This window comes from Phoca vitulina, unplaced genomic scaffold (genome assembly GCF_004348235.1).
Source record: "Phoca vitulina isolate PV1807 unplaced genomic scaffold, GSC_HSeal_1.0 scaffold13, whole genome shotgun sequence".
Lineage (NCBI taxonomy): Eukaryota > Metazoa > Chordata > Mammalia > Carnivora > Phocidae > Phoca > Phoca vitulina.
In genome coordinates this window covers 2592541-2615350 of record NW_022589716.1, presented here as the reverse complement: position 1 = coordinate 2615350, position 22810 = coordinate 2592541, and the positions used below count along the sequence as shown (strand labels likewise).

General features: G+C 57.4%; 2 protein-coding genes across 8 annotated transcripts in view; both read right to left on the bottom strand.

Moving 5' to 3' along the window:
* KCNN1 (potassium calcium-activated channel subfamily N member 1) overlaps positions 1-6772 on the bottom strand; it is a 32309-nt gene extending 25537 nt beyond the window's left edge. For 5 of the 6 annotated variants that reach the window (XR_004300420.1, XM_032412416.1, XM_032412420.1 and 2 more), the window contains exons 1-2: positions 6691-6772; positions 4814-4928 (exon numbers count right to left, since the gene is read on the bottom strand). The gene's annotated coding sequence lies outside the window, so the exon portion shown is untranslated. The remainder of the gene's footprint in view (positions 1-4813; positions 4929-6690) is intronic. The other variant, XM_032412418.1, reaches the window with a different exon arrangement.
* A 6322-nt stretch (positions 6773-13094) lies between these two features.
* Positions 13095-22106, bottom strand: CCDC124 (coiled-coil domain containing 124). Of its 2 annotated transcripts, none has more exons than XM_032412172.1 (5): positions 21916-22106; positions 17710-17879; positions 14274-14463; positions 13648-13762; positions 13095-13552 (listed from the first exon to the last, which is right to left on the bottom strand). In XM_032412172.1, exons 2-5 carry the CDS (start codon positions 17866-17868, stop codon positions 13345-13347), a joined length of 672 nt encoding a protein of 223 aa, XP_032268063.1. In that variant the 5' UTR covers positions 17869-17879; positions 21916-22106; the 3' UTR covers positions 13095-13344. The 2 variants fall into 2 exon arrangements, with proteins under 2 accessions (XP_032268063.1, XP_032268064.1); XM_032412173.1 differs by lacking the exon at positions 21916-22106 and adding an exon at positions 21622-21762.
* Between the last annotated feature and the right edge of the window lie 704 nt (positions 22107-22810).

The window sequence follows — 22810 nt, the reverse complement described above, 5'->3', positions numbered from 1 at the left end:
AAAAGAGCTAGACTCAATGAGGATGAGTGGATGGCTGCCTGGGCAGGGGGTGGTCTCATGGGCCAGTGATGAGGCTGAGCAGGACCAGGTGATGGCCTGGGGTCGGTGGACAAGACTTCTGTATCTCACCCTAGCCTGTTGGGGACACCCTGAAGAAGGCCTGGCTGTGGTGGCCGTGGAGGCCTGGGCACCGCAGGGGTGTCAGGATGGGGGACCCTAAATGGATGCATCCTCAGCCATGCTCGAGGAGCGGCCTTCTGTAATCCCCATCCACCCATCCACTCACCAGCCCCCCCTCCCCAGGCCTGCCTGGGCTGCTAGGGGCTCTTTCTAAAGCACGGTCATGCTGGAACCACCCACACGTCCCTCGGGACCTGGCACACATCCTTGTACTGCATTCAGTGCCCCAGCCCCTGCCAACCTGAGCCTGCCCCTGTGCGGATCTCTGCCCCACAAGGAGCATTCACACCGTGCCCACGGGCTGACTCCAGCCTGTGTAGGCTTCTGTGGAGTGCCCGCAACATCGGATGCTTTTTGAATTCAAGTCCAACATGTAAACGTCCAGATATTCACAAAAGCATGGGCCACAGACCCTGGAGGCTCCTCTAGGCCCTCCCATCCTGAGCAGGCCCTGCAGGCTCTGCACCCATCTTCTCTCTTTGGAAAGATCCCTCTTTCCCCTTTGGGCTCATCTGCCCTAAGGGATCAGGGACCCCCTTCAAGGGGCTAAACTTAGGATGGTTGACCTGGTGAATGACCACTGTCCACCCAAGTCTGCCCTCTTGCCTAATTCAACCTCACCCTTCGGAGACAAGGCTGGCCGAGGTGGATAGGGGTCAGGGGGACGGACGTGGGGCTGTGGGTGGGCACCACCTGAGATTTCACTGCAGAGAGAGCCTCTTATCAGCCCATGGTTGGCTGGAAGAGACCAGAGGAGCCTACAAATGAACTTGTCAGTTGGGATGCACCCAGGGGGACTCACATTCCCAGGAAATGACCTAAAGAACAGGCAGGAGATGGGGTGGTGGCTGATCAGGAAGCCCCTCTTCCAGGGGCCTGAGGGCTGGGCCACAAGTCTAGGGCAGTGACCAAGGGTCCAGGTGCAGGAGACCTGGGAGAGCCTCACAGGGCCTGAAGGACCCAGAGGCTGCCTGAGTAGGGATGGACTGGCCACCTACCCCTACCCCTAGCTGTGCAACCACAGAAATATCAGACCCACCTGGGGCCTGACAGATGGCTGCCCGGGAGGTTGGACCCTGAATCCCCCATGAGTATGGAGATGGCAGGGTACGGAATATATTTACCCATTCATTCATTCATTGATGCATTCATTGATTCACTGATTCATTCATTCATTCATTCATTCACATAGCCACCGAGGCCCTTGCCTGAGTCTGGTGCTGGGGATGCAGAGTCTGTGATACAAAGCTGTCCTTGGAGCTGAATTTCTAGAACTCTGGGAACAACCCTCTCCAAACAAAAGGACCAGTAAGAATTCTAGATACGCAAGTATTAGAAAGCGATCCAGTGAAGTTGAGAAAGATAGGAACAGCTAGGGAGACTTTGGGGTGGTCATGGGAGGCCTCCCAGAAGGGGGAACATTCCAAAGGGGCCAAGGAGCCAGGCCCAGAAGAGCTAGAAGGGGGCACCGGGTGGAGGGCACTACAAGGATCAAGACGCTGAGGTGGGACCAAGGAGAGCATGTTTGAGGGAGAGAAGAGAGACCAGTGTGGCCAGAGGGAAGGGGCAAAAGGGAAGGACCGAGTCAGAGGCTGGCAGCGGTCCCACCTGCAGAGATGTGTGCACGAGGACTCTGAGCAGGGTGCAAGTCATGGAGGGTTAAGTCCCCTAGGGTTCTGTGAATTGTAGGGGCAGGAAGGGGACCAGGAAGGCCCCAGGAGCTGGGGCAGGCATCTTAGAGGGCTTGTTCCTGGGCTCTCTGGAACTCAGGGACTTAGAGAAGCGTTACTCATTTTATCAATGTTTATTGAGCACCTCCCGTATATAAGAGATGAGCCTGAAGTGGAGACAGTATGGTGCAGAAGACACACGGAATCCCCCAAACTCATGTTTTCAGCAGGCAAGATGAGATCTTGAGTCAACAAATAAATACAACTGGCCCCTGCAGATGGTCCACGGGGGAAATGAGGCCAGGGAGTGGTGAGGAGGGGCTTTGCCTGGCAGCCCCTCGGTCCCTGCTCTGGAGGAGGAGGTGGGAGCCTGGGGGTGACAGGCAGGCAGGGAAGCAGCTCTACCATCAGCACAGAATCCCCACAAAGCAGCCAAGGCCTGGGAGCCCCTCCCACCAACACCACCCCCCGCCCCCGGCCTCCAGGGACCTCCCCTGGGGCTGTCCTGTCCATGCAGCCAGCAGCAGCTTCCCTGTTCCAGACACCAGCATCCCCTCCCTTCTCACAGTCAGGCTGGAAGGCTCCAGACTCTTTCTTTCTGGCCACGCCCACATCCAGTGGGACCTCAGGCCTGTCCATCCTTGCCCCTGAATTCGCCCCAGGACACCCCTTTGTCCCCATCCCTTGCAGCCCCTGCTTCAGCAAAGGCCCTGGGGACAAAGGCAGGACTGAGCACAGTGTCCTGTTGTCTGGCCCTACTCATCTGAAGAGTCTCCCCCCCCCAAATCCCAGTCCACCCAGAACCTCAGAATGTGACCTTATTTGGAAACAGGGTCTTTGCAGATACTGTTAAGTGAAGATGAAGTCATACTAGATTAGGGTGGGCCTTAACCCAGTGAACGGGGGTCCTCCTAAGAAGGCCACGTGAAGACAGATGCGGAGACTAGAGTGATGTGGCCAGAAGCCACGGGACACCTGAAGCCCCCAGGAAGGGGAAAAAACAAAAAGAAGAGCCTGCCCTAGAGCCTCCAGAGGGAACGTGGCCCTGCCCACACGTGGATTTCAGGCTCTGGCCTCCAGGACTGTGAGAGAAGACATTTCTGTTGTTTTAAGGTTGTGGGCCTTTGTTACTGCACCCCCTGGAAAGTCATGCAGTGGTCACAGACAAGGGCCCCTCCCTCGTTGAGCCTCAGGTCCCTTGGCAGGGCAGTGGGGGCCCTCCGAGGGCAGTGAGAGGGGCTAGGGAGCTAATCCCCTTCAAATGTGCTAGGTACACAACAAGCGCTCACTGGATGCTCCTAGTTGCAGGACCTGAGTGGTTCAAGTGACTTCCTGGCTTCTCTGGCTCCAGTCCTGTCTCTGCCAGGCACCCCCAGAGGGGTCTGTCCTTGCTAAAATCTCATCGTGTTGCTTCTATTTCTGAGTGCTCAGTGGCTCCCCAGGGCCCTCATGGTGTCCATACAATTAGACCCTCAGCCCGACTCCAGCTGGACACCAGCAGGGGCCTTCTTGCCCTTCTAGACTTAGCTCAAAGAGCAAGAACACCTCTTCCAGGATGCTTTCCCAGATTTCCCAGAGCATGACAAATCCCTCCCTCCGCATGGTTCCTCAGCATTGGGCGGCAACCCGGCCACACACACTCCCTCCTCCATGCCCATCCAGTTCAGTCCCAGAATCTGCCCATTTCTCTCCCTCCCTGACTATGCAGTCCTGGCCCAGCCAACTCTACCCAGTTACCTCCTGGGTTCCCCTCTGGCCTTCTGCCACTTCGGCTCCTGCCCCAACAGTCCCTGCTCTCCACAGTAGTCATGGAGGCTTTTGAAAATCATAAATCAGACCACCATGTTTCTCCCCTGCTCACACACCCTCCATGGCTCCCCACTGCTCTGCAGTCCACTCCTTTACCTCCGCTCCTACATGCAGACCCCTCTATCTTCCTCTTCCTCCTCTCTCCCCCTTGCTAATTCTGTTCCAGTTATAGCAGCCTCCTCACTGTTCCTCAAACATGTCAAACTCATTTCTGCCTCAGGACCCTTGCATGTGCTGTTCCTGCTGTCTGGTATGCTGTTCTTCCAGCTCCCACCTGGTTGGCCCCTTCTCCTCCGGGTGTGAGCTCATGCTCACCTCCCTGGAGAGGCCCCTCTGCCCCGGTCATTCTCTAACACATCACTGTGTTTTATTTGCCTCCCAGTACGTCTCACAAGGACCGATCTGGGCCTGCTTCAGCCCCTGCTGTGTCGCCAGTGCCCAGCCCAGGGCACGTAGTACCTGCTCAGTGTTTGTTGACTGATTACATGACCATACATATCTAGAACTGTTGCCTCCATTCTCCCCACACCCCCACTGGCAGCTCACTGTTGACCCTGAATGTCAGCCAATGTTTGCGGGTGAAAGAAGGAGCAAAGATGGGCGCCTGGGTGGCTCAGTTGGTTAAGCAACTGCCTTCAGCTCAGGTCATGATCCTGGAGTCCTGGGATCGAGTCCCACGTCGGGCTCCCTGCTCAGCGGGGGGTCTGCTTCTCCCTCTGACCCTCTTCCCTCTCGTGCTCTCTGTCTCTCATTCTCTCTCTCTCAAATAAATAAATAAAAATCTTAAAAAAAAAAAAAAAAAGAAGGAGCAAAGATGCTGCTCCCTAAAAGCTGTCTCAGGGAGTAAGACCACAGAATCTGGGTGGTGGACGCTATAGGGTTGGGGGACCTTCCAACCTGGGGCAATGCCCCCCTCCTGGCTGTGTGACACAAAGCAGGTCACCCAGATTCTCTGAGCGGGTTCCCCACCACCAGTGATTGGAGAAAACAGAGAGTCACTCTCTGGGGACTCTAGAAGGCATAGTTGTTTTCTTGTTATATTTTGTTAGTATGATGTTAAAGGTTGGCACTTTTTTCTTTAAGTCACTAGTTTTTCTATCCAGCTCCTAGGTGACCTCTATTCCCAAACAATACCGGAGTCTGGATTCACTCACCCTGGTGTGCAGGGGTCTCCCTGACGAGCCACCACCAAAGGGCCTGTCCCCTTTGGTCCTGTTGGATTACCAGTTGGCTGGCAGGGGGCTGAGCTGCCTTTCTTCTCCCTTCGACCTGTAAGGACCAGACATGGGGTGTGGGGTAGAGGCAGGGCCCCAGGACAGTGGGGTGCAGATAGCCCCCAGACTGCAATAGTCTTTAGAGTAGATCTGTCTTCTGACTAGCTGAATTACCTTGTAAGTTTTAAGGAAACTGAAGATCAGTGGTGTTGTCTGTCCAGTGGGGCCTTGTTTCCAGGCTCAGGCCCCTCGACGAGCCCCTGCTGATACCTCTAACCCATACCAGGCACCCTCCCTGGAAGCCCCACTTCCTTCCACAGGACACTGCACACTAAAGGCTTTATCTGCCTTTCCCCATGCTGTTCCCTGTCCTGCCCCCAGGTCTACCCCCTCCCCAATTCATTCACCATAGGGAGATCTAGGTGGGTGAACCTGGGACAGGCTGGTGTGAGGATGAAGGAGGTAGGGATCCCTGACTTGACCAGCTGCATTCTTGGCCACCCCCAAGTCTTCACCCGGTCTGTAGCTGCCCTGGGGTCTGTAATGCCCTCAAGGAATTCACTCTGTACTAGGCTATTGCCAAAGCCCCTCCGTACCCAGGCCCCACCCTGGAGGAGGGGGCCAAAGAGAACACAGAGCAGCCCCATGGCTGAGAGGAGTGAGGGAGCTCAACCCCAGAATGGGACTGAAGGGGAAGCACAGTCTGAAGTGGACGTCCCAGTTGCCCTTCCTCTTGCTGGGGGTCTGGAGAGGGGCCAGTGGCCCTCTGGACAGCCCAGGGGGCCCTTGGGTCTGACTCTGGCCCTGGGAGAACAGGGCGATTGTCCAAGGTCACCCAGTGGGTCGGTGTGTCAGAGTGGAGATTACTCTATCAGCTCTGGAAGTACCCCTTGCCCTCCCTCCCCATCTCCCCCTCATCAGGGGGACTTCTTTTGAGCTCTAGGGCAGCCTGAGGAGGCTGGGGAAGAGGGTCTAGGAGGGACAAGAGACCTGAGAACCTGGAGGGAGCCAGGTGAGGGGCTTATCCACTCAGTCCTGTCTGGGCCTCCAGCAGGATGGAGTGACTTGGAGAGAGTATGGACAACCCCCCTCCCCCCCGCCCCAGTTCCAGACAGGGCCCTCAAGCCCCACCCTGACGGTTAAACGCAGGGAGCAGAGGACCCTCGAGCTGACACCACCAGCTGAGCTCTGGGGTTAGTGAGTCCGCCACAAACACAGCTCTGCCTCTGCCCAGCTGGGTGACCTTGGGTAAGTGCTAGCCCTCTCTGGCCTCAGCCCCTTTCCCAGTCAATGGGGTGGGGGCGGGGGAGGGCGGAGCTTAGGGGAGAGAGCACAGCAAGAGCTCCCACGCACAGTAGGCTGGCAGGTGTGAGGAGGGGGGGGGTTCCCTTCCACTCTGCAGTGGGCCAGCCAGGGGAATCCCCACCACACTCAGTGGGAGGTGGAAAGGACTGAGGGGCAGGGAGCAATCGAGCTGGTCCTCCCCCCCATTACCCCTCCCCCCTGCAAGCGCCGGAGGGTCCCCTTGTCTCCACCTTCACCTCTGTGGGGGGACGTCTCCGCATTTCAAATTCCCGGAGCGGTAGCCCCCTCCTCATGAGGGTATGCAGGGGGCGTCTGGAGTGACTCCGGGCTTGGAGTTGGGCGGGGGGTGGGGGATGGAAGGGGTTTCCCTCCCTCCCGTATCTCCCCCTTTGAATTCCCGAAGTCGGGGCAAACCCTGACCAAAACGCCCACCAAGGAGAAGGGGAGCGCCGCTGGGACCTCCGCCCTGTAAACCGCCCCCCCGCCCCAATGCCCCACTACTGCCTACTCACCGGCCAGAGACGGCCGCCGCCGCCGCCGGAGCCCCAGCGCCTGGCCCGAGCGCGAAGACAAGTGCACGGCCGGGCAAGGGCGTGTGAGCCGGGAGGGTGTGCGCGCGCCGCCGCAGAGCTGACCCCCTCCCCGCCGACCTGGGCCCCGCCCCGCCTCCCGGGGAGGGGCGCCTACCCGGAGGAGCGCGAGAGGCGGACTGCGGCGGCCACCGGGCGACCCCCTCTCCCACAACGCTTCTCCAGAGAGGGTGGGGAGGGAATCCCCCTCCCCGCAGGGGTGTAACAGCCAATCCCAAAGAACGCTCAAAAAGCTGGGAGGACCCTCTGCCGCTCCTGGCCCACGACGTTCATGTTACAGATGGGGAAACTGAGACCCAGAGATGGGGAGCCCCTGGCCAGGGCCCAGCGCCCCAGCAGCATAGAAATGCGGCTGCCCGCCTCTCCCTGGGGGTCGCTCTCCGGCGTCCGGGGAAGGAATGGAGCCAGGGCGAGAAAGGAAGGCAATTAAGCCCCCAACCTTGAGCGGGCTGTGGGGCCTGGGAGGTCCAGGGGGAACCCGGAGGCTTCAGGGAGCTGGTGACGTTGCTGGGGCTAGAAGGTCCCAGTGAGGGAGGGGTACCCCGGGTGGCCACAAAACAAACCACAGAAAACTTCTCTAATATCATTGTTGGGCTGTGACGTCCCCCCTCTCCCCGCACGATTCAGGGACCCCGCTGAACGTGAACAGCAGGGGCCTGGGCAGCGAGATTGTGAAGGTCACTGCCAAATTATAAGAATGCGGCTCACGGGGTTTGGGTCACTGGGTGATGGCGGAGGGGGCGCTGCTCAGGGCTCGGCCCCTCCTGCGACCTTGGCCCTGCTCCGGCCCCTCTCTGAGCCGATTTCTTTCTTGCGACTGGACAGCATCCACTTCTGGGGTCCCTCCAGCTCTCAGAAGTCTTTGGGGTTGCCGGCTGCATTTTGCTGTCCTCCTCCAGCTCCCCCCCCAGGAGGAGTGGTGCCCTCCCAGACCACCGAGCTCTCCCTCGTCGCCCCCTGCCTCCCGCAGCCCCACCCGCCCAGTCTCAGAACCCCCACCCACCTTCTGCCTTGGCCTGGGTTGAGGGGGTTTCCTCTGGGAGCCAGGAGGCTTCCACGAGCCTCCATCCTTTTTTTTTGTTGTTTTTTTTTCCCCCTCTTTTCTTCCATTCATTCTAAAAATAGCCCTCCCTCTCCAACCCTCCCCCCCCCCCCCCCGCCGCCCGGAGCGTCTCCGGAAAGGTAATGCATTCCAAGGGTGGGGTCCCCGAGGCCGGGATTCCGCCGCGCGGGCGGGGCTGGAGGATGCGAACGGTAGGGAATGGGGTGGGGGGCTATTGGGAGCGCATCCCCCTCCTTCCCATTGTGTGTGAGATGCTCTCAGAAGGAGCCGCCAGCGTGACCGTGACCGTGTGTGGAGGGAAAGAGAACAAAGGGGCAGGGGACCTCTAGGGTATGCATTGTGGAGGCAGAGAGAGGGAGGGCTAGGGGAACCGCGGGTACTCGACCGAAGAGGGTCTCACCCAGTCAGTACCTCTGTGGGGATGACTCTCCACCTGTGTGTGTGTGTGTGGGGGGGAGTTGAGGTCCCTACCTTGGTCGGACACAGGGAGGGAGAGTAAAGAGCTAGCAGTTACAGGGCAGCTTCATGGAGGGAGGGGGAAGTCCCCCTCCCTTGAACCCAGACAACTGCCCTGCAGCGCCCCCAGAACGCCCCAGCCAGTCCTGCTGCTGCTCTTGTCCACTGTCTCCCCAGTCCCTTCTCCATGACGCAACTACAGAATTCCGTCCTCAGCTATGTGACTGATCATGTCCCTGTCCACATAACCAGCACCCTCCTCCTTGAACCTAGAGAAGGACCTGATTCTCCCCCTCCAAGTCCTGAGTGGTCTGGCTCCCATTCCCTTTTGTCCCAGCACTAGGGCTATTTCCCTAGACCACCCCCCACACTGGGCCACACTCAGCCTCTGTCTTAATCTGTCCAGCCTCAGGGCCTTTGCATCCGCTGTTCCTTCTGCCAGGATCACCCTTCCCTCACCCCCTATTGTCTTTCAGAGCTTGGTCTGAGGTCACCTCCTGCTCTGGGCACATCCCTCTAGTTTACTATCTTCAATTCCTGGTGTGCTCTGTTACTTATTCACCTTCTGCCTGAATGTGCCCCCCACCCCCAGCAACTTAGGCCTGGCTGATGAGAGGAGGGGCCAACTCTGACCCAGCACCACCCCAGGAGCTACCCAGCTCCAAACAGATGGCACCACTGCCCCAACCACCGTGGAAAGCACCCCTAGGACATGGCACAAAAGATCCAGCACCTGCTTCTGTAGGGGTGTCACCTTCCACAGTGAAACTAAAAACACAGGCATCTAAATGTTGCCTCCCCCGACCCCAGGGATGGCGTAGCCCGTTTCCAGAATAACATACTGAAAGAAAAAGGGCCCACAGGGACCGAGTTCCAGGCCTGTTGAGCAGAAGCCAGTACGGAGGTGTGTCTGTTCAGATGGCAAATAGGTATGAAGAGCAAAGACGAGAACTGCAGGGAGGGGGAGGCACTGGGGGCAGCCCTGGGCATGGGGAGGGGAGTGACCTTTCCTTTGTTATTAGCTTTTCCATCATGTTTTCTTATACTTTTTTTTTTTTTTGGAAACCAAAGGGTAGGATAAAAGGAAAATCGCTTTGTTGGAGGGTACAAAAGCTCAGAGAGGGTATGTGCCCCCATGGGACAGAAAACGCAGCTGTGTTGAAAAATCAAACACTGGCCCCCCAATACTTGCCTCCATAAATTTACCCTGAAATGTTTGAGCACCTACTATAAATTTATATGCCCAGAGATTGAGGGTGAGTTCAGAGGGGGTGGGGATTCCTGGGGTCCTGAGAGTACAGAGCCCTAGGGGTTCTGGGAAAAGGTGATGGCAGGATGAGCAAGAACATGTGGCCTCAGCAGGGCCAGGCCCACAGCCAAGGGTTTGGAGGGCTTGTGGGGGTTGAGGGAAAGAGAAAGCCCTTGAAGATGGGTTGAGTGCCTTTTCTTTGCACATTTCACTGCCAGGCCAGGACTTGACCTCAGGCTGGTGTTCAAGACCAGAAAGGTGGGAGATAGCATGGGAAGTGGGGGGGACCCAGCATGCAGGGATATGGGGAACCAGGGACGGAAGAGACAAAGGCATCATCGGAGAGGTTTCAGAAAGCCTCAGAGCACAGGCGGGGGGTGGGGTAGTAAGGGGGTGCCAAATCAAGATTAGGTCTGCCAAATAAAATACAGGGCACGGAATGGGACATACTTATAAAAATAAAAATTATTCGTTGTTTATCTGAAGTCAGGTTTAACTGGGCAACCTGTAGTTTTCTTTTCTAAATCTGGAAACCCTAGGCCCAGATCTTCTGGCCAAGCAAAACTGGGGTTTGCTGGGGGGAAGAGGAGGAGGGGCCCTATGGGTGTCCGTCCTCTCCCCTCCCATCCCCCCTCCCGTCCCACGTGTTCCCTTCCTAAGCTTTTCTTTGTCCCCCACACGTTGTCCACGTCCCTTAACTGTTCGTTTCCCCCCTCCCCTCCTCTCTCTTCCTTTGTTGTCCCCCTCCTTCCACACACTCCCTCATTACCCCATCCCCCGACTCCTCCTCCTCACGCCCCCCTCTCCCCATCTTCCCCAGCCCTTCGCCTTTCCCCCACCTTCTCTGGTACCCACCCCTCCTCCACGTCCCTTCACCATCCTCCCCTCCTCCAAAGCCCCTCTCTCCGCGATAACCTCCTCCCGGGACATCCACCCTCTCTTCTCCTCTGAGTACCGCCCCCCCCCCCCCCCGCCGGTCCTGGGGGCGCACGAGGGGGAACCCCGGCCACCGGCGCCGAGCTCCACGCAGGCGCAGAACCGCCCGGCTTCCCTGAGGCCGCCGTCCCCCTCGCTGCGGCCCGCGCGCCCCGTTGCCAAGACGACGGCGAGGGCCGGAGCGGGAACCTCCGGAAGACCCCGCTCTCTCTCCCTCCTCCGCCACCTCCTCAGCAAACCCCACTCTGGTTTGAGCCGGTTTCCCCACCCCGCCCCCAGTGCGCACTGCGGCGTGTGAGGATTCCCTTGCCCACAGGGCGGGGGTCGGGCAGGGATCGACGCATGCGCGCCGGGCGAGGCTTTCCCTCCCCGCCTAGCGCTCGATGGGAAAGCCCTAGCGCGTGAAGCGAGCACCCCCGCGCAGGCGCAGTGTGCGCCCGGCGTCCCCACGGCCCCGCTCGGTCGTCCCGGCAACGCGCGCGGGGAGGGCTGGGAGAACACGGAACTCCCGTCTCACGCCCCCTCCCGCGCACTGCTGCGGAGCCGGGGATTCCCTGCTGCCCGCGCGCAAGCGCGGGCCTGGGATTCCGTGGGGGCGGGGCCGGAGAAAGAAGGGGCTTTTCCGTGAAAGGGAACAAAGGTTATCACCATAGTCCAGTCAGAAGGCGGTCCTCTCAGCTCCTGTCCTGAGTTTTACCTCCTCTCTGGTCCCCTGGCCGTCCCTCTGCAGGTCCCCAGAAGAGCTTGCCACATGCAGCTCCGATACCCTTCTTATATTGCTCCCCATCGCTCTGGGGTGAATTCCCGTTCCTCAGCCTCGACTGCACGGAGGCCCTGCACGCCCAGCTGACATCTTCCTTCTGGTTAATCACCGTTAGTCGCCAGCGCTCCCTAATTCCCAACCACAAAGACCTCAACGTGGCCATGCAGGAGGCTCCTTTGCCAAGCCTTTCTTCAGGATATGCCTTTTCCAGGCACCGTCTCGTTGATTCCCCAGATAGCCTGGGGTTAGATACTGTTTTAGTCCCATTAAAAATAGGAGGAAACTGAGGCTTAGACCCATTGAGGCCCTGGCCTAAGACCCCAGAGGTAGAAGGCAGAAGCCTCTATTTGTGGGGAGACATCTGGGCTCTTCCACCCCTTATTTAGCTGACACCTTCAACCCCCATTCCAGATCCCACTGCTGCCCCTGCTTGCTCCCCCGCAACCCTGGCAGCTTTCTTGGGTATGTGACACAGGCAGGTGACTTAGTTTTCCCGTCTGTAAAGGGGATAAATATCTCATGGGACTGTCCCAAGGGTTCAGTGAAACATTACCAGGGGCTAGGCCAGGGCCCAGCCTCCAGAGGATGGTTCTCACAGCTGGTCTAGTCCCCGTTCAGTGGTCATCTTCCCCCTCAACTCCCCCCCCCCCCCCCCCCCCTTTGGGGGCTTCTTCCCCCCCCCCCCCCCCCCCCCCCCCATGTTTCTTGGTGGCCTTCTGCCTCACTTCCCTAACCCCTACAGGGTTTTCTGGGGTATTTCCTAGCTTCCTCACATGCCTTCTGGCTGATGTCTTAGAGTTGGCTCCAGGATCTCCAAACTAAACCAGTGCTCTATATATGTTGGTTAGTTTTATGCCAGCTACCGTCGTTTCAGGCACCTTCCATTCTGCATTTTAGCTGAACCAATTATTAATGGCACCCCTCCCTTGAACAGGAGATATATAACCTCCAGGCCTTTGCATAGGTGGTTCCTTCAGCCTTTTCTGTCCCTGTCTGTGTAGCGAATTCCTATGCATTCTTCAAGGCCCTCCCTCCATGAAACTGTCACGGCCCCCTCTGGCCCAGCTCTGACACCACACAGTTGGGGGGAATGGGGACCAGAGACCACAAGGGCAGCCTTGTGGGTGCAGGGAGGGTATTGTTTGGGTGGGAGCCATAGCAGTGACCTGGTAAACACTGAGACCCTGCCTAACACATGTGGGCCCATCTGGCTGCTGCCCCCCCTCTTTTGCCAACTCTCCAAGGCCAACTAAGCTCTAGGAAGCCAGAACCAGGTGCAGATCTTACCCAGCCCTTCCCAAACATGCGGCCTCTGATGGGACACTTATTCCTACCCAGATCCACCTTCATGCTCCAGCCTCCAAGCCCTTGCCTGCCTATGAGATGGAATCTGACTCATCTCCCACTCAGGCCCGCTCTGAAAAATCCTCCACCGGGAAGCCTGCCCAGGATGCCTCTCATGTTGGAATAACACCAGAGCAGCCAGCATTTCCTGACCCCCAAGCACAGTATGTGACCTGGCTGCTGACTCTGAACCAGAATCTCAGGATGCTAACTACATCACCTCTAGCTTGCCTCTGGTTCTGCCCTGAAGTGCTCTGTGACCCGGAGCCAGTGCCTCAACCTCTCTGAGCAGTCCTCTTGCAGCAGGCCAGCAAGGCTTCCGGAAGTGGTGGTACAGGTCCCTTCATGGACAAGTGGCCCAGCTAGGTGGGGATGCCATAAGAGCCAGGCACACGTCTCAGTTGGCTTGCTGCGACAGGAGGGCAGTTGCGGGGCCCTGATCTTCTCTGGCTGTGACCCCCTGCATTCCCCGGCATTCCAGCCCTCCTCTCCCCACCACCCACAGAGACTTCAAGTGCACACTCTGCCTCACCGACTGCCTTTATTGGGCATCAGCCCCAGGGCTCCACGGGCGCAGGAAGGGGGTGGTGGGCGTCACTCGAAGCAGGGACTCTACAGCGGGAGGCATGGCCTACGATGCCACGTAGCCCCCAGGACACTTGCCTCAGCCCCAGACCTCTCTGTAACCCACGTAGCTGACCCAGCAGGAGGGCGTGTGACGTCACGACCCTGACCGCCTGTGGGGCGGCTCCCCCAGTTCTGGGCTCACTTGGGGGCATTGAAGGGCACGGCCCGCTGGTTCATGGGGTTGTCTGGCGACCGCAGCCACTCCTTCTTGAGCAGCTGCTTCAGCTGCGACAGCCGCATATTGGGGTTTTCTTGCTTGAGCCGCGGCAGCTGCGCCTCCTCAAAGGCAGTGAAGGCCGCCCGCATGCGGCGCTCTGGGTGCCGGTCCGCAGCCTCTTCTGCCACGCTAGGGGAGGACGGTGGCGTTAGGGGGCGGGTCTATGGGGCGACCCCGCCCCCAGACGCATAGCCCCGCCCCCGTGCTCGAGCCCCGCCCGTCACCTGAGCACCGCGATGGCATCCTCAATGGTGCGCGCTTCCACGCTGCCCTCCTCCAGCACGCGGCGGTTCACATTCTCCTCCAGCGGCACCTCCAAGTGGCTCTTGGCTTTCTCGGCTGGGGGTGGGAGGCAGCCAGGTGACAGAGACATACACAGAGACAGAGAGAGATAAGCAGGGATGCAGAGTTCCAGAGAGATGACAGAGACCCAACGGGGGAAGAGAGAGAGAGAAGAGGAGGCAGGCAGGCAAAGAAGGATGGGGGAGCCCTCTTGCCCTCCCAGCCCCCTGCCCAGGCCACGCTGCCCTCCTGACTTTCCTGCAACCGGGCACACAGGAGGTGCCCCACTCATGGCTACTGTCTCAGCCTCAAGGCGCCTCATTAATGCCCTGAGGACCCCATGGGGCACAGGCCCAGGTCAGGTGCAGAGCAAGTAAATACACGCGTGTGTGTGCCCATGCTCTCCGTGCTCAAAGCCAGGTCTGCCAGGCCACTTCTTCACCACCCATGCTTCACCACACAGCCCAGGCAGCTTCTCTGGGGCTGAAGAAGGGGCTCTAGACTCAGCCAGGGTCAGCCTGTCCTTTACTGGGTAAAAAGGCAGCTCAAGAGTGGGCCGCAGCCCCACCTGTGTCCGGGGCTTCTTTGTGCTGGTGGTCTCGGCGGAGCGTCTCCTCAATCTGGGCCCGGGTGACCTTGTTGGGCACAGTCACGCGGGGGGCCTTGCCGCCCTTGAGCTTGGAGTCCTCCTCCTCCAGCAGACGCTGGGTCTCCTTCTTGCGCTCCAGCTGCTCCAGGCGCCGCTTCTCCTTCTCCTCCTGGGGGGAGGGGGTGATCAGGAGTGGACCCCACCACTGGCACGGGTGGACCAAGGCCCTGCTGCGTGCTAGACCCTGTGCTAGGCACAGGGGACACAGCTGGGGCACCATGGGATTACCTGAGGGTTCCCAGCCTATACGACTATGGGAACAACAGGGAACCCTGGCCACGGCAGGTGGGTGGGTGGCTCTCGAAGGAAAAGTGACACCTGGGCCGGAGGAGGAGCCAGCCCGGACGAGAAGTGGAGGACAGGAAAGTCCTTAGTGGTGGGAATGCAGGTGCAAAGGCCATGATGTAGGAACCTCCTAGAGGCTGGTGTGGCTGGAGTAGGGAGGGGAAAATGTGGAAGGAGGAGAGGTGGGGAGGGGTTTGTATTGGATTCCAAAGTCAACAGGAGCCAGGGAGGGTCTGAACACATTTGCTGGCTGGAGCAGGGGTTCTGCCCTTAGGGGCAGTGTCCCCAGCCAAGTGTCACAAGGGACTGGTCCCACCTTTGCTCCCCAAGGAGACCCTGATGCCATCTGGCCTACAGGACTTGCCCTGGGTTGCTGCCCTTCCACCACTCTAGGGGGCAGAGCCATGTTCTGGTTCATTTATAATGCAGGGCAGCCATAGGCTTGGAACATTCTGCCATCTCCCACCCACACCCCCACAGGGCCCTGCAGCCCATGCACCCCCACTTGCCTACCCTCTGCCTGCAACTCTGCCATCTGACTCCCATGCCTTGGGGATGGTCCCCGCTCCTTCAGTGCCCTCTGTGACACTCCTATAGTGGGACTAAGTGTTCCAGAAGACGATTCCATGTGCCTGAGGATACCCCCTGGGCCTCTGACCTCTACCCTGCCTGCCCAGCAGGAAAGTGGGAGACAGGTTAAAGGTGAAGGGCTCCCACACCTGTGTTCAGGCACCTCAGGCAGGGCCATTGTGCTTTGATCCTCAGTTTAATCATCAGTCAGACGTAATGTCCTCCCAAGGCCCCTTACCCCCACATGGTGCTCATACAGCCCATGTTCATTCAGCCCTGCCTTGGCCTTGGCACCGGCTGCTCTCTCCTGGTACACCAATGCAGCCTCCTTCCCTGGCTAACTCTGGCGCCTCCGGAGTTCCTGGCTCCCTATCAGGCTCCTCCACCCCATGGCTTTTTCCTGTGTTCCACAAGTCCCTGTTTCTCTCTTCTGACTATGTGGTTTGTCCTGGAGGCAGGCCCTGGCCTGGGTTTTGAACAGCTGCCTTCTGGCCCCAGGCCCAGTGCCCAGTAGGTGCTTAGTAAAAGGATGCTGAATGAATGCATGAATTCCAAAAGGTTCCAATAACTCAGGAAAGACATGCGGCTTGTGGCCATTAGTCTCTAGGGACATGGGACTGAGGAGGGAACATGAGCATTTATACTCTGACATTCAGCAAAATTTTTTGAAAAAGTCACTTGCAGTTTTTAAAAAAGAGCAATTAGCAATTGGCAGTTTCTGGTGATGGGAGACGGTAAGTCCACTTTGCAGAATATTCCAGAGCCATAAGAAATGAGTCTCATAAATAACTGACATGGAACCCAGACAGGTGCTCATCGCCAAGTTGCTTAATATGGAACAAGTGGAAATGAAATGCTGACTTCCAGGTGGGGCGATGAAGTACAGCCCCATCCGTGGCTGATGCCTGGAGACCAGGAGAAATATGGCTGTGGGCCTCTATTTAGCTCAAGACATGGGCTTTGGGGTAGGCCACTGGGTGAGAAAGGTCTTTGGTGTCATGTGGGGAGAAGAGGTGTGTTATTTTTTAGCGTTTTGGAGTGAGCATGGATTTGCTTTTTTCTTTTCTTTCTTTCTTTTTAAGATTTTTTTCCTCCTTTTTGTTTTGTTTTTTTTTAAGTAGGCTCCATGCCCTCAACGCGGGGCTTGAACTCACAACCCTGAGATCAAGACCTGAGCTGAGATCAAGAGTTAGAGGCTTTAAAGATTTTATTTTAAGGGTGCCTGGGTGACTCAGTTGGTTAAACGTCTGCCTTTGGCTTGGATCAGGATCCTGGGGTCCTGGGATTGAGACCTGCATCAGGCTCCCTGCTCAGTGGGGAGCCTGCTTCTCCCGCTCCCCCTGCTTGTGCTCTCTCTCTGTCAAATAAATAAATTTTATTTATTTTATATAAATTGTATTATTTATTTATTTGACAAAGAGAAAGAGGGCACGTGTGCATGAGCAGGGGGAGGGGCAGAGGGAGAAACAGACTCCCTGCTGAGCAGAGGGCCCGACCTCTCTGGCTTTTCTCTCTGCATAATGGCTCTTTGGCAGACATTGTTTTTTCTTTTGGGTTTTCAACTTTCCTACGTTGTCAAAATACTGATAGTCAAAAAGAAAACTGAAAGACCTCCGTGGACCCAATGCAGCACAGGATGTGGGGAGGGAACCGGTGACCAATGTCCAACTAAAAACAAGGTAGGATCCAGTCCCGCACAGGAAGACGATGGGAAAAACTCACAAAAGTGCCCAGGCATGCCAGGAATTGGGCAAGCAGGGATGGCATGTCACCCCTGCTACTTTCTCCCACTGTTAGTCTGGGCAAGAACCTCTGACCAGCCCAGGGGACCAGGAGCGACAGCTATAAATGGGTCTCTGGTGCCACCTACTGGACCCGCAGTACCAGTCAGTACCAGCCCTGACCCACTCCCCAGACACCAATTCGTACCCACTGTGTGCGTGACAATGGGGCCTATCAGGGGACAGACGCACTCTTCTGTGTTTTTATACACACTTGGAAGAGCCGGCGAGCCCTGTGGCCAGCAGGGTGGATATGGGGGACCGATTGCAGCATTCCTCAGCCTTGGCACTGCTGACGCCTGGGGCTGGCTCATTCGTTACTATGGGGCCATCCTGTACCCTGAAGTGTGTTGAGCAGCATGCCTGGCCTCCACCCACCATGATGCCAGCAGCACTTTCCACCCACTAGTTGTGACAATCCAAAATGTCTCCACATGTGCCAAGTGCCTGCTGAGTGCAGAATCACCCCACGGTGAGAAGTGCCAGTCTAGCCCAACCCTGACATTACATGAAGGAGAGAAATAAGCCCACACAGGGAAGTGGCTGCCTTGCCATTCCCTGAACATGCCAAGTTCTGGCCACCCCAGGGCCATTGCACGAGCCTCTGCCTCCACCTCCCTCCTTGCCCTTGCTCCATGTCCCGTGCCTCCTCACCCTTCAAGCCAAAGCCCCAGGGGGTTCCAGAAGACCACAGATGCAGGAGCCTGGGAGCCACCCACCTTGCGCTGTTCCTTCCTCATGACGTGTTTGTCCTCATCCTTCCAGTAGGCATCCTCCAGCTCCTTCTGCTTCCTGGCATCAGCTGCTGCCTTGGCCTCAGCCCTCCGTGCCCGGGCCGCTGCCGACTTGGTGTTCTCACCCTGGAACTTCTTGGGCATCCCTCAGCAGGCTGTGGGAGGGCAGGGACCAGTAAGCGGGGGGGGGGAAGCAGCCACCCTTGGTACCCCCAGACTCACACTTGCAGTCAGGATCCCCTTGGAGTCTCAAAGGCCTTGTTTGTAAAACGAGGGCTTGAGACTTTGTGATCTCCTTTTTGAAAAAAATTTATTGACGTGAAATGCACACAACAAAAAATGAACCCTTTTAACGTGCACAATTTGGTGGCATTTAGAACATTCACAATGTTGTGCAACCATCCCCTCTATCTAGTTCCAGAATACATTCCCATCCCCCCAAAAGGAAACCCCACGCCCACTAGCAGTCACACACCCTCCCCGCCCCCCCGCCCAGCCCCTGACAACCACTCATCTGCTTTCTGTCTCTATGGATTTGCCTCTTCTGGACGTTTCATATACATGGAATATGATACACTCTGTGGCCTTTTGTGTCTGGCTTCTTTCACTCAGTGTGATGTTTTCGAGGTTCATCTGTGTTTTTTAGCACGGCAGGGCTTCATTCCTTTTTATGGCTGAGTAATATTCCGCTGTACAAATTGACCACATTTTGTTTATCTATCCACCACTGAAGGACATCTGGGTTGTTTCCACTTTTTGGCTCTTACAGTCATGCCTCTGTGGCCCCCTGGGGGCCAGTCTGTGTGTGGCCCCTTTAATGCTGCCACTTATGAGGCCTCAGTCCCCAGGGCCCAGAGCCCTGAGGCCAAGTCCTCCTCACCCTGGGTAAGCAGCTGCCGTGAGCTGCTCCCGATGACCCAGCCCAGGCTCGCACAGCTGGACAGCTGCGGTCCAGCAGGCCCCTGGTCCGAGCGAGTCCCACGCTGGGTGCTGGGAAAGCGATGCACACAAATGGCAGACACCACCCTCCCTCCACTAACACCTTCATGTGGACCAACTCCATAGAATGCCTCCAAAGCTCTAAATGTGGGGACTGCCCTTGTTCCCTCTCTGAGGTGGGGAAGTCAAGGTACCTGGCCAGACCGCACAGCGCTAAGCCTAGGGTCTCACTTCCAAAGCCTGCCTTCCAGGTGAGGAAGGGAAGGCTGTGCGGCCTAGGCACATGCCTTCAGCTCTCTGGGCCTCAGTTTTCCTCATCTGGGAAATGGGCTGATGTCCCCCACTCCTGGGTTGTTTGTCCCCCCTGAACATCTCCAGCTCAGTCCCCTTGGGGAAATAGGCCCAGCATCCAAAAATGAAGGGGAGAGAATACGGGGGTCACTCTGACTCAGGACCACCAGGCCACCCCATTCCAGCCTCCTAACTGTGTGGCTTGTGGGGCGGGGGCTCCCACCTCACAGCCCCGCTGGAAATTCTAACATCAGCTCCCATTTGCAGTGGTTGTGCACACTGGGCTCAGTGCTTTATACACAGCGTCTGAGTGAATTCTCCCAATGCTGGTGTGTGGCAGCAGAGCTGAGATCTGAAGGATGGGTGAGAGGCAGCCCTGAGGATGAAGGGATGGGACTTCCGGGCAGACGGCAGAGGATATGCAACGACCCTGCGGCAGACCCTCAATCCCAACTCTGTGCTCCTAACCACTGCCCCACCCGAGGGTCCCAGCTGGCCCCTGGGGGAACATCAGTGCAGATCAGGATTCTGAGACCACTGAGGCCCCCCACTTAACATCAAGGGGTGGCCCCTTGGCCCAGGCTGAGACTGAGGAGAGAGCCCCATGGGGCAGAGCAGGGCAAAGTGGGGGAGATCAGTGGCCCCAGAAGACTCAGGGTTGAATACTGACTGCAATCACAGCCAAAGTGCTCCCCCTGAGCTGAGACAGTTGGTTCCAGTTCCTCCTCGCACAGGATGCATGAGCTGCCACAGGGGGTATGCTAGCCTGATCCTGCACTTCCCCCAGCTGCTCCTTGGCCCCTAAATCAAGCATTCATTACTGAGCGTCTACAATGTACTCAACAGAACACCCCCACCCTGGATTCCCCAGGGGAGTGCCAAGAACTGGGAGTCACTGTCCAAGTTACAGATTAGGAAACTCCCCACCCTACTCTCCCCCCATCTTCCACTCCCTTGTGGGTGGCAGCCACACCAGCCTCCCCGCCATTTTTCAAACATCCCAAGCAGGTTCTTGCCTCAGGGCCTTTGCACTTGCTGTGCCCTCCACCTGGCTGGCTGCTCTTCACTCCTCTTTTTACCCAGTTAACTCTTATTTAAATTTCAGGGCCTAGCTCAGGTGTTTCTGCCTCCAGGAAGCCTCCCCTGAGACGCCCTCTCTCAGACCACAAAATTCTCTCTGAGGCACTTTGTTTGGGTTGCTATTTTATGTTCATTAATAAGATTATTTGACAAATGTCCGTCTTTCTCGGCAGGCTGGGAGCTCTGTGAGGGCAAGGAATAGCATGGTCCCTGCTGTGTCCCCGGTGCCCTGTACAGTAGGGGCTCAATAAATGTTCTGAGCAAATGAATGAACAAGCGTCTATTTCCAGAGTTCCCTCAATATTTACTTCACACTCTGGGTTGTGTCCAAGCTCAGCTTCTCACTGTTCTTCCCACTCACCTCCCTCTCCAGCCTCTGAGGCTTTGCTCTTGCTGCACCCTCACCTGATGCACCCTCCGCCATTCCCTCCTCCTGCAAAAATCCTGCCCACTCACAGGGACTCTGCCCCAGCATCCTCTCCTCCCTGGTCACGCTGCTCAAGACCTCCAACTCCATCCCAAAACCTGACAGGACAATTTTGATCCTCTCTTCAGGCCAGGACGAAATGTTGATGTTCTCTCAATATTAGTATGTTGAAACCCTAAAGCTCAGTGTGACTGTCTTTGGAGACAGGGCCAGTGAGGAGGTGATAGAGATTAAGTGAAGTCATAAGGGTGGGGCCCTAATGGAATGGGGCTGGTGTCCCTGTAAGAGCAAAAGACACCAAAGCTTGCTCTCTCCGCAAGTCAGGAAGAGTGCCTGCACCAGGAACCAAACTGGCTGGCACTTTGATCTTAGACTTCCTAGCCGTGAGCAAGTACATTTCTGTTGTTTAAGCCACCCAGTCTGTGGTATTTTTTTAATGGCAGCCCGAGCTGACTAACACAGACAGATTTTCTTCTCCGTGTGGTAAATACTTATTCACACACACTTTTGTCACTCAGTAAACATGCACTGAGCACCTAATATGTGTGGGACGCTGGGGAAAAGAGGCAGCACCGATCTGACTGCCAGGCTGGCTGGGAGACAGACAATAAGGGCGACAATTTGCCATGAGAACTGTGATGGGGACTTGCAGGGCGCTGGGGAAGCCTAGGGGGGTTTTCTGACCCAGCCTGGGGGCTGAGGGGTGTCAAAGGGCTTCCCGGAGGAGATATCTAAGAAAAGGCCTAAAAGTGTGAGGAGCTCCGAGGCCCCAGGAGTGTGAGGGAGGCAGGCTGGGAAGCGGGGATCCGTATTCCACGGTGATGAGAAGATGCGGAGGGCGTTAGAACCGGGAGGCGCAGATCTGCGGGTTAAGAGCCCTGGGGTTGGTGAGGAGGTGGAACTGGAGCGGTGAGATAAGTAGGGAGCTCTGGCAGGGATCCGGGGAGTGGCGCTGGACGGGCAGGGGTGTGCATTTAGGAGGGAATCAAGACCCACGTGGTTGACTGGATGTAAAAGTACAAGAGAGAATAGAAGATGGAAGTTCAACACAGTCTCTTCCCAGAATCCCTCCCGCTACCCTTTCTGAGCTCTCCCTGCCCGTAGTCCCTCTCCCCAGCCCTGACCCCACTCCACTGCAAGATACTGGGGGGCGTCCGTACCCAGCTCTGTTACCCCCAAGCCTGGAAGGTGCTCAGAGGCAGGACCGGAGCTGGCCGGCCTCGAACAGGACGCAATTCCTCCGGGTCTCAGTCGCTCGCTCTGGGAAATGGGCACAGCCCCCCGCGAGAGCCCTCTGGACTGGGCGACGAAAGTGCCCCTGTCTCTAAGCGCCCCGCCTCCAGCCCTCCGCGGAGCGGAGGGGGGTGCTCTCAGGCCAAGCCGCCCCGCCGCGCCCCCCCGCCCCTCCCCCCCTCCCCGCACCCCGGCTCCGCCCGCGCCGCGGCCGCTCCTACCTCCTTCCCCCCGCGCTGGCCCGGTCGCGAATCCGTGACGCCACCGCGGGGCCTGCGCGCCGAGCTCCCGGAGGCGCGTGCTGATTACGTCCGGCGCTGTCGCCCTCTTGGTAAGGGAACTGCTGCCCTGGCCTCCAACCCAAGCCCAGGTTATCGGCCATTTCTTTTCCTCTTCGAGAAGAGGATATTTTGTAAGGCTCCACCCCTTTGTCTCACTTCAGATATTGGCAAACTATGAGGGGAGGGTAAAAACTACAATCTTAGAATGTTGCCTTTACCAAGATGGCCATTGCCCGGATGAAATATGGCCGCCTCCACGTCACACGTGGTCTGGCGGCATCAGGCAGGAGTTGCCCGGCCACCAGGGCGCGCCAGAGCCCGCGGTCCACGCGCGGAGTCTAGAGCGGCCAAGCCCAGGGGAATCCTCGCAAACCTTTACTGTCGCTTAGCGCTTTGTCCACACTCTCAGCTTTCCTCCTGCGAAGCTGGGGAGGGAGGGGGCAGGAGAAAGGGGCAGAGAAATTAACACACTCCACCCCGTTCAGGTGGGGAAATGGGCTTAGAGACACTGGGAACTGAATTTAGCCAAAATGCAACCGCAAGCAGCTCAGATTCCTAGCCAGTCCCTGCTGAATTGCTCCACTCTCATCCACTCCCTCCAAACACACCTTGCTTATTTTATTCAATAATTAGGTTTGGGGGGCCAAATTGTCCGAGGCACCTACACTTTATAGAGTTTCTTCATTTACTGAGGCATAGTGTCCTCATCTGTAAAAATGGTAGTACTAGGGGTCTGAGGGTGGTTACAATGGACCAGGCTGTGGGGAGAGAAGAAGGTTTTAGATCAGGGGCAGTTCAAGCAGGATGAGTTGACCACAGTCTCCGAAAGGCAACC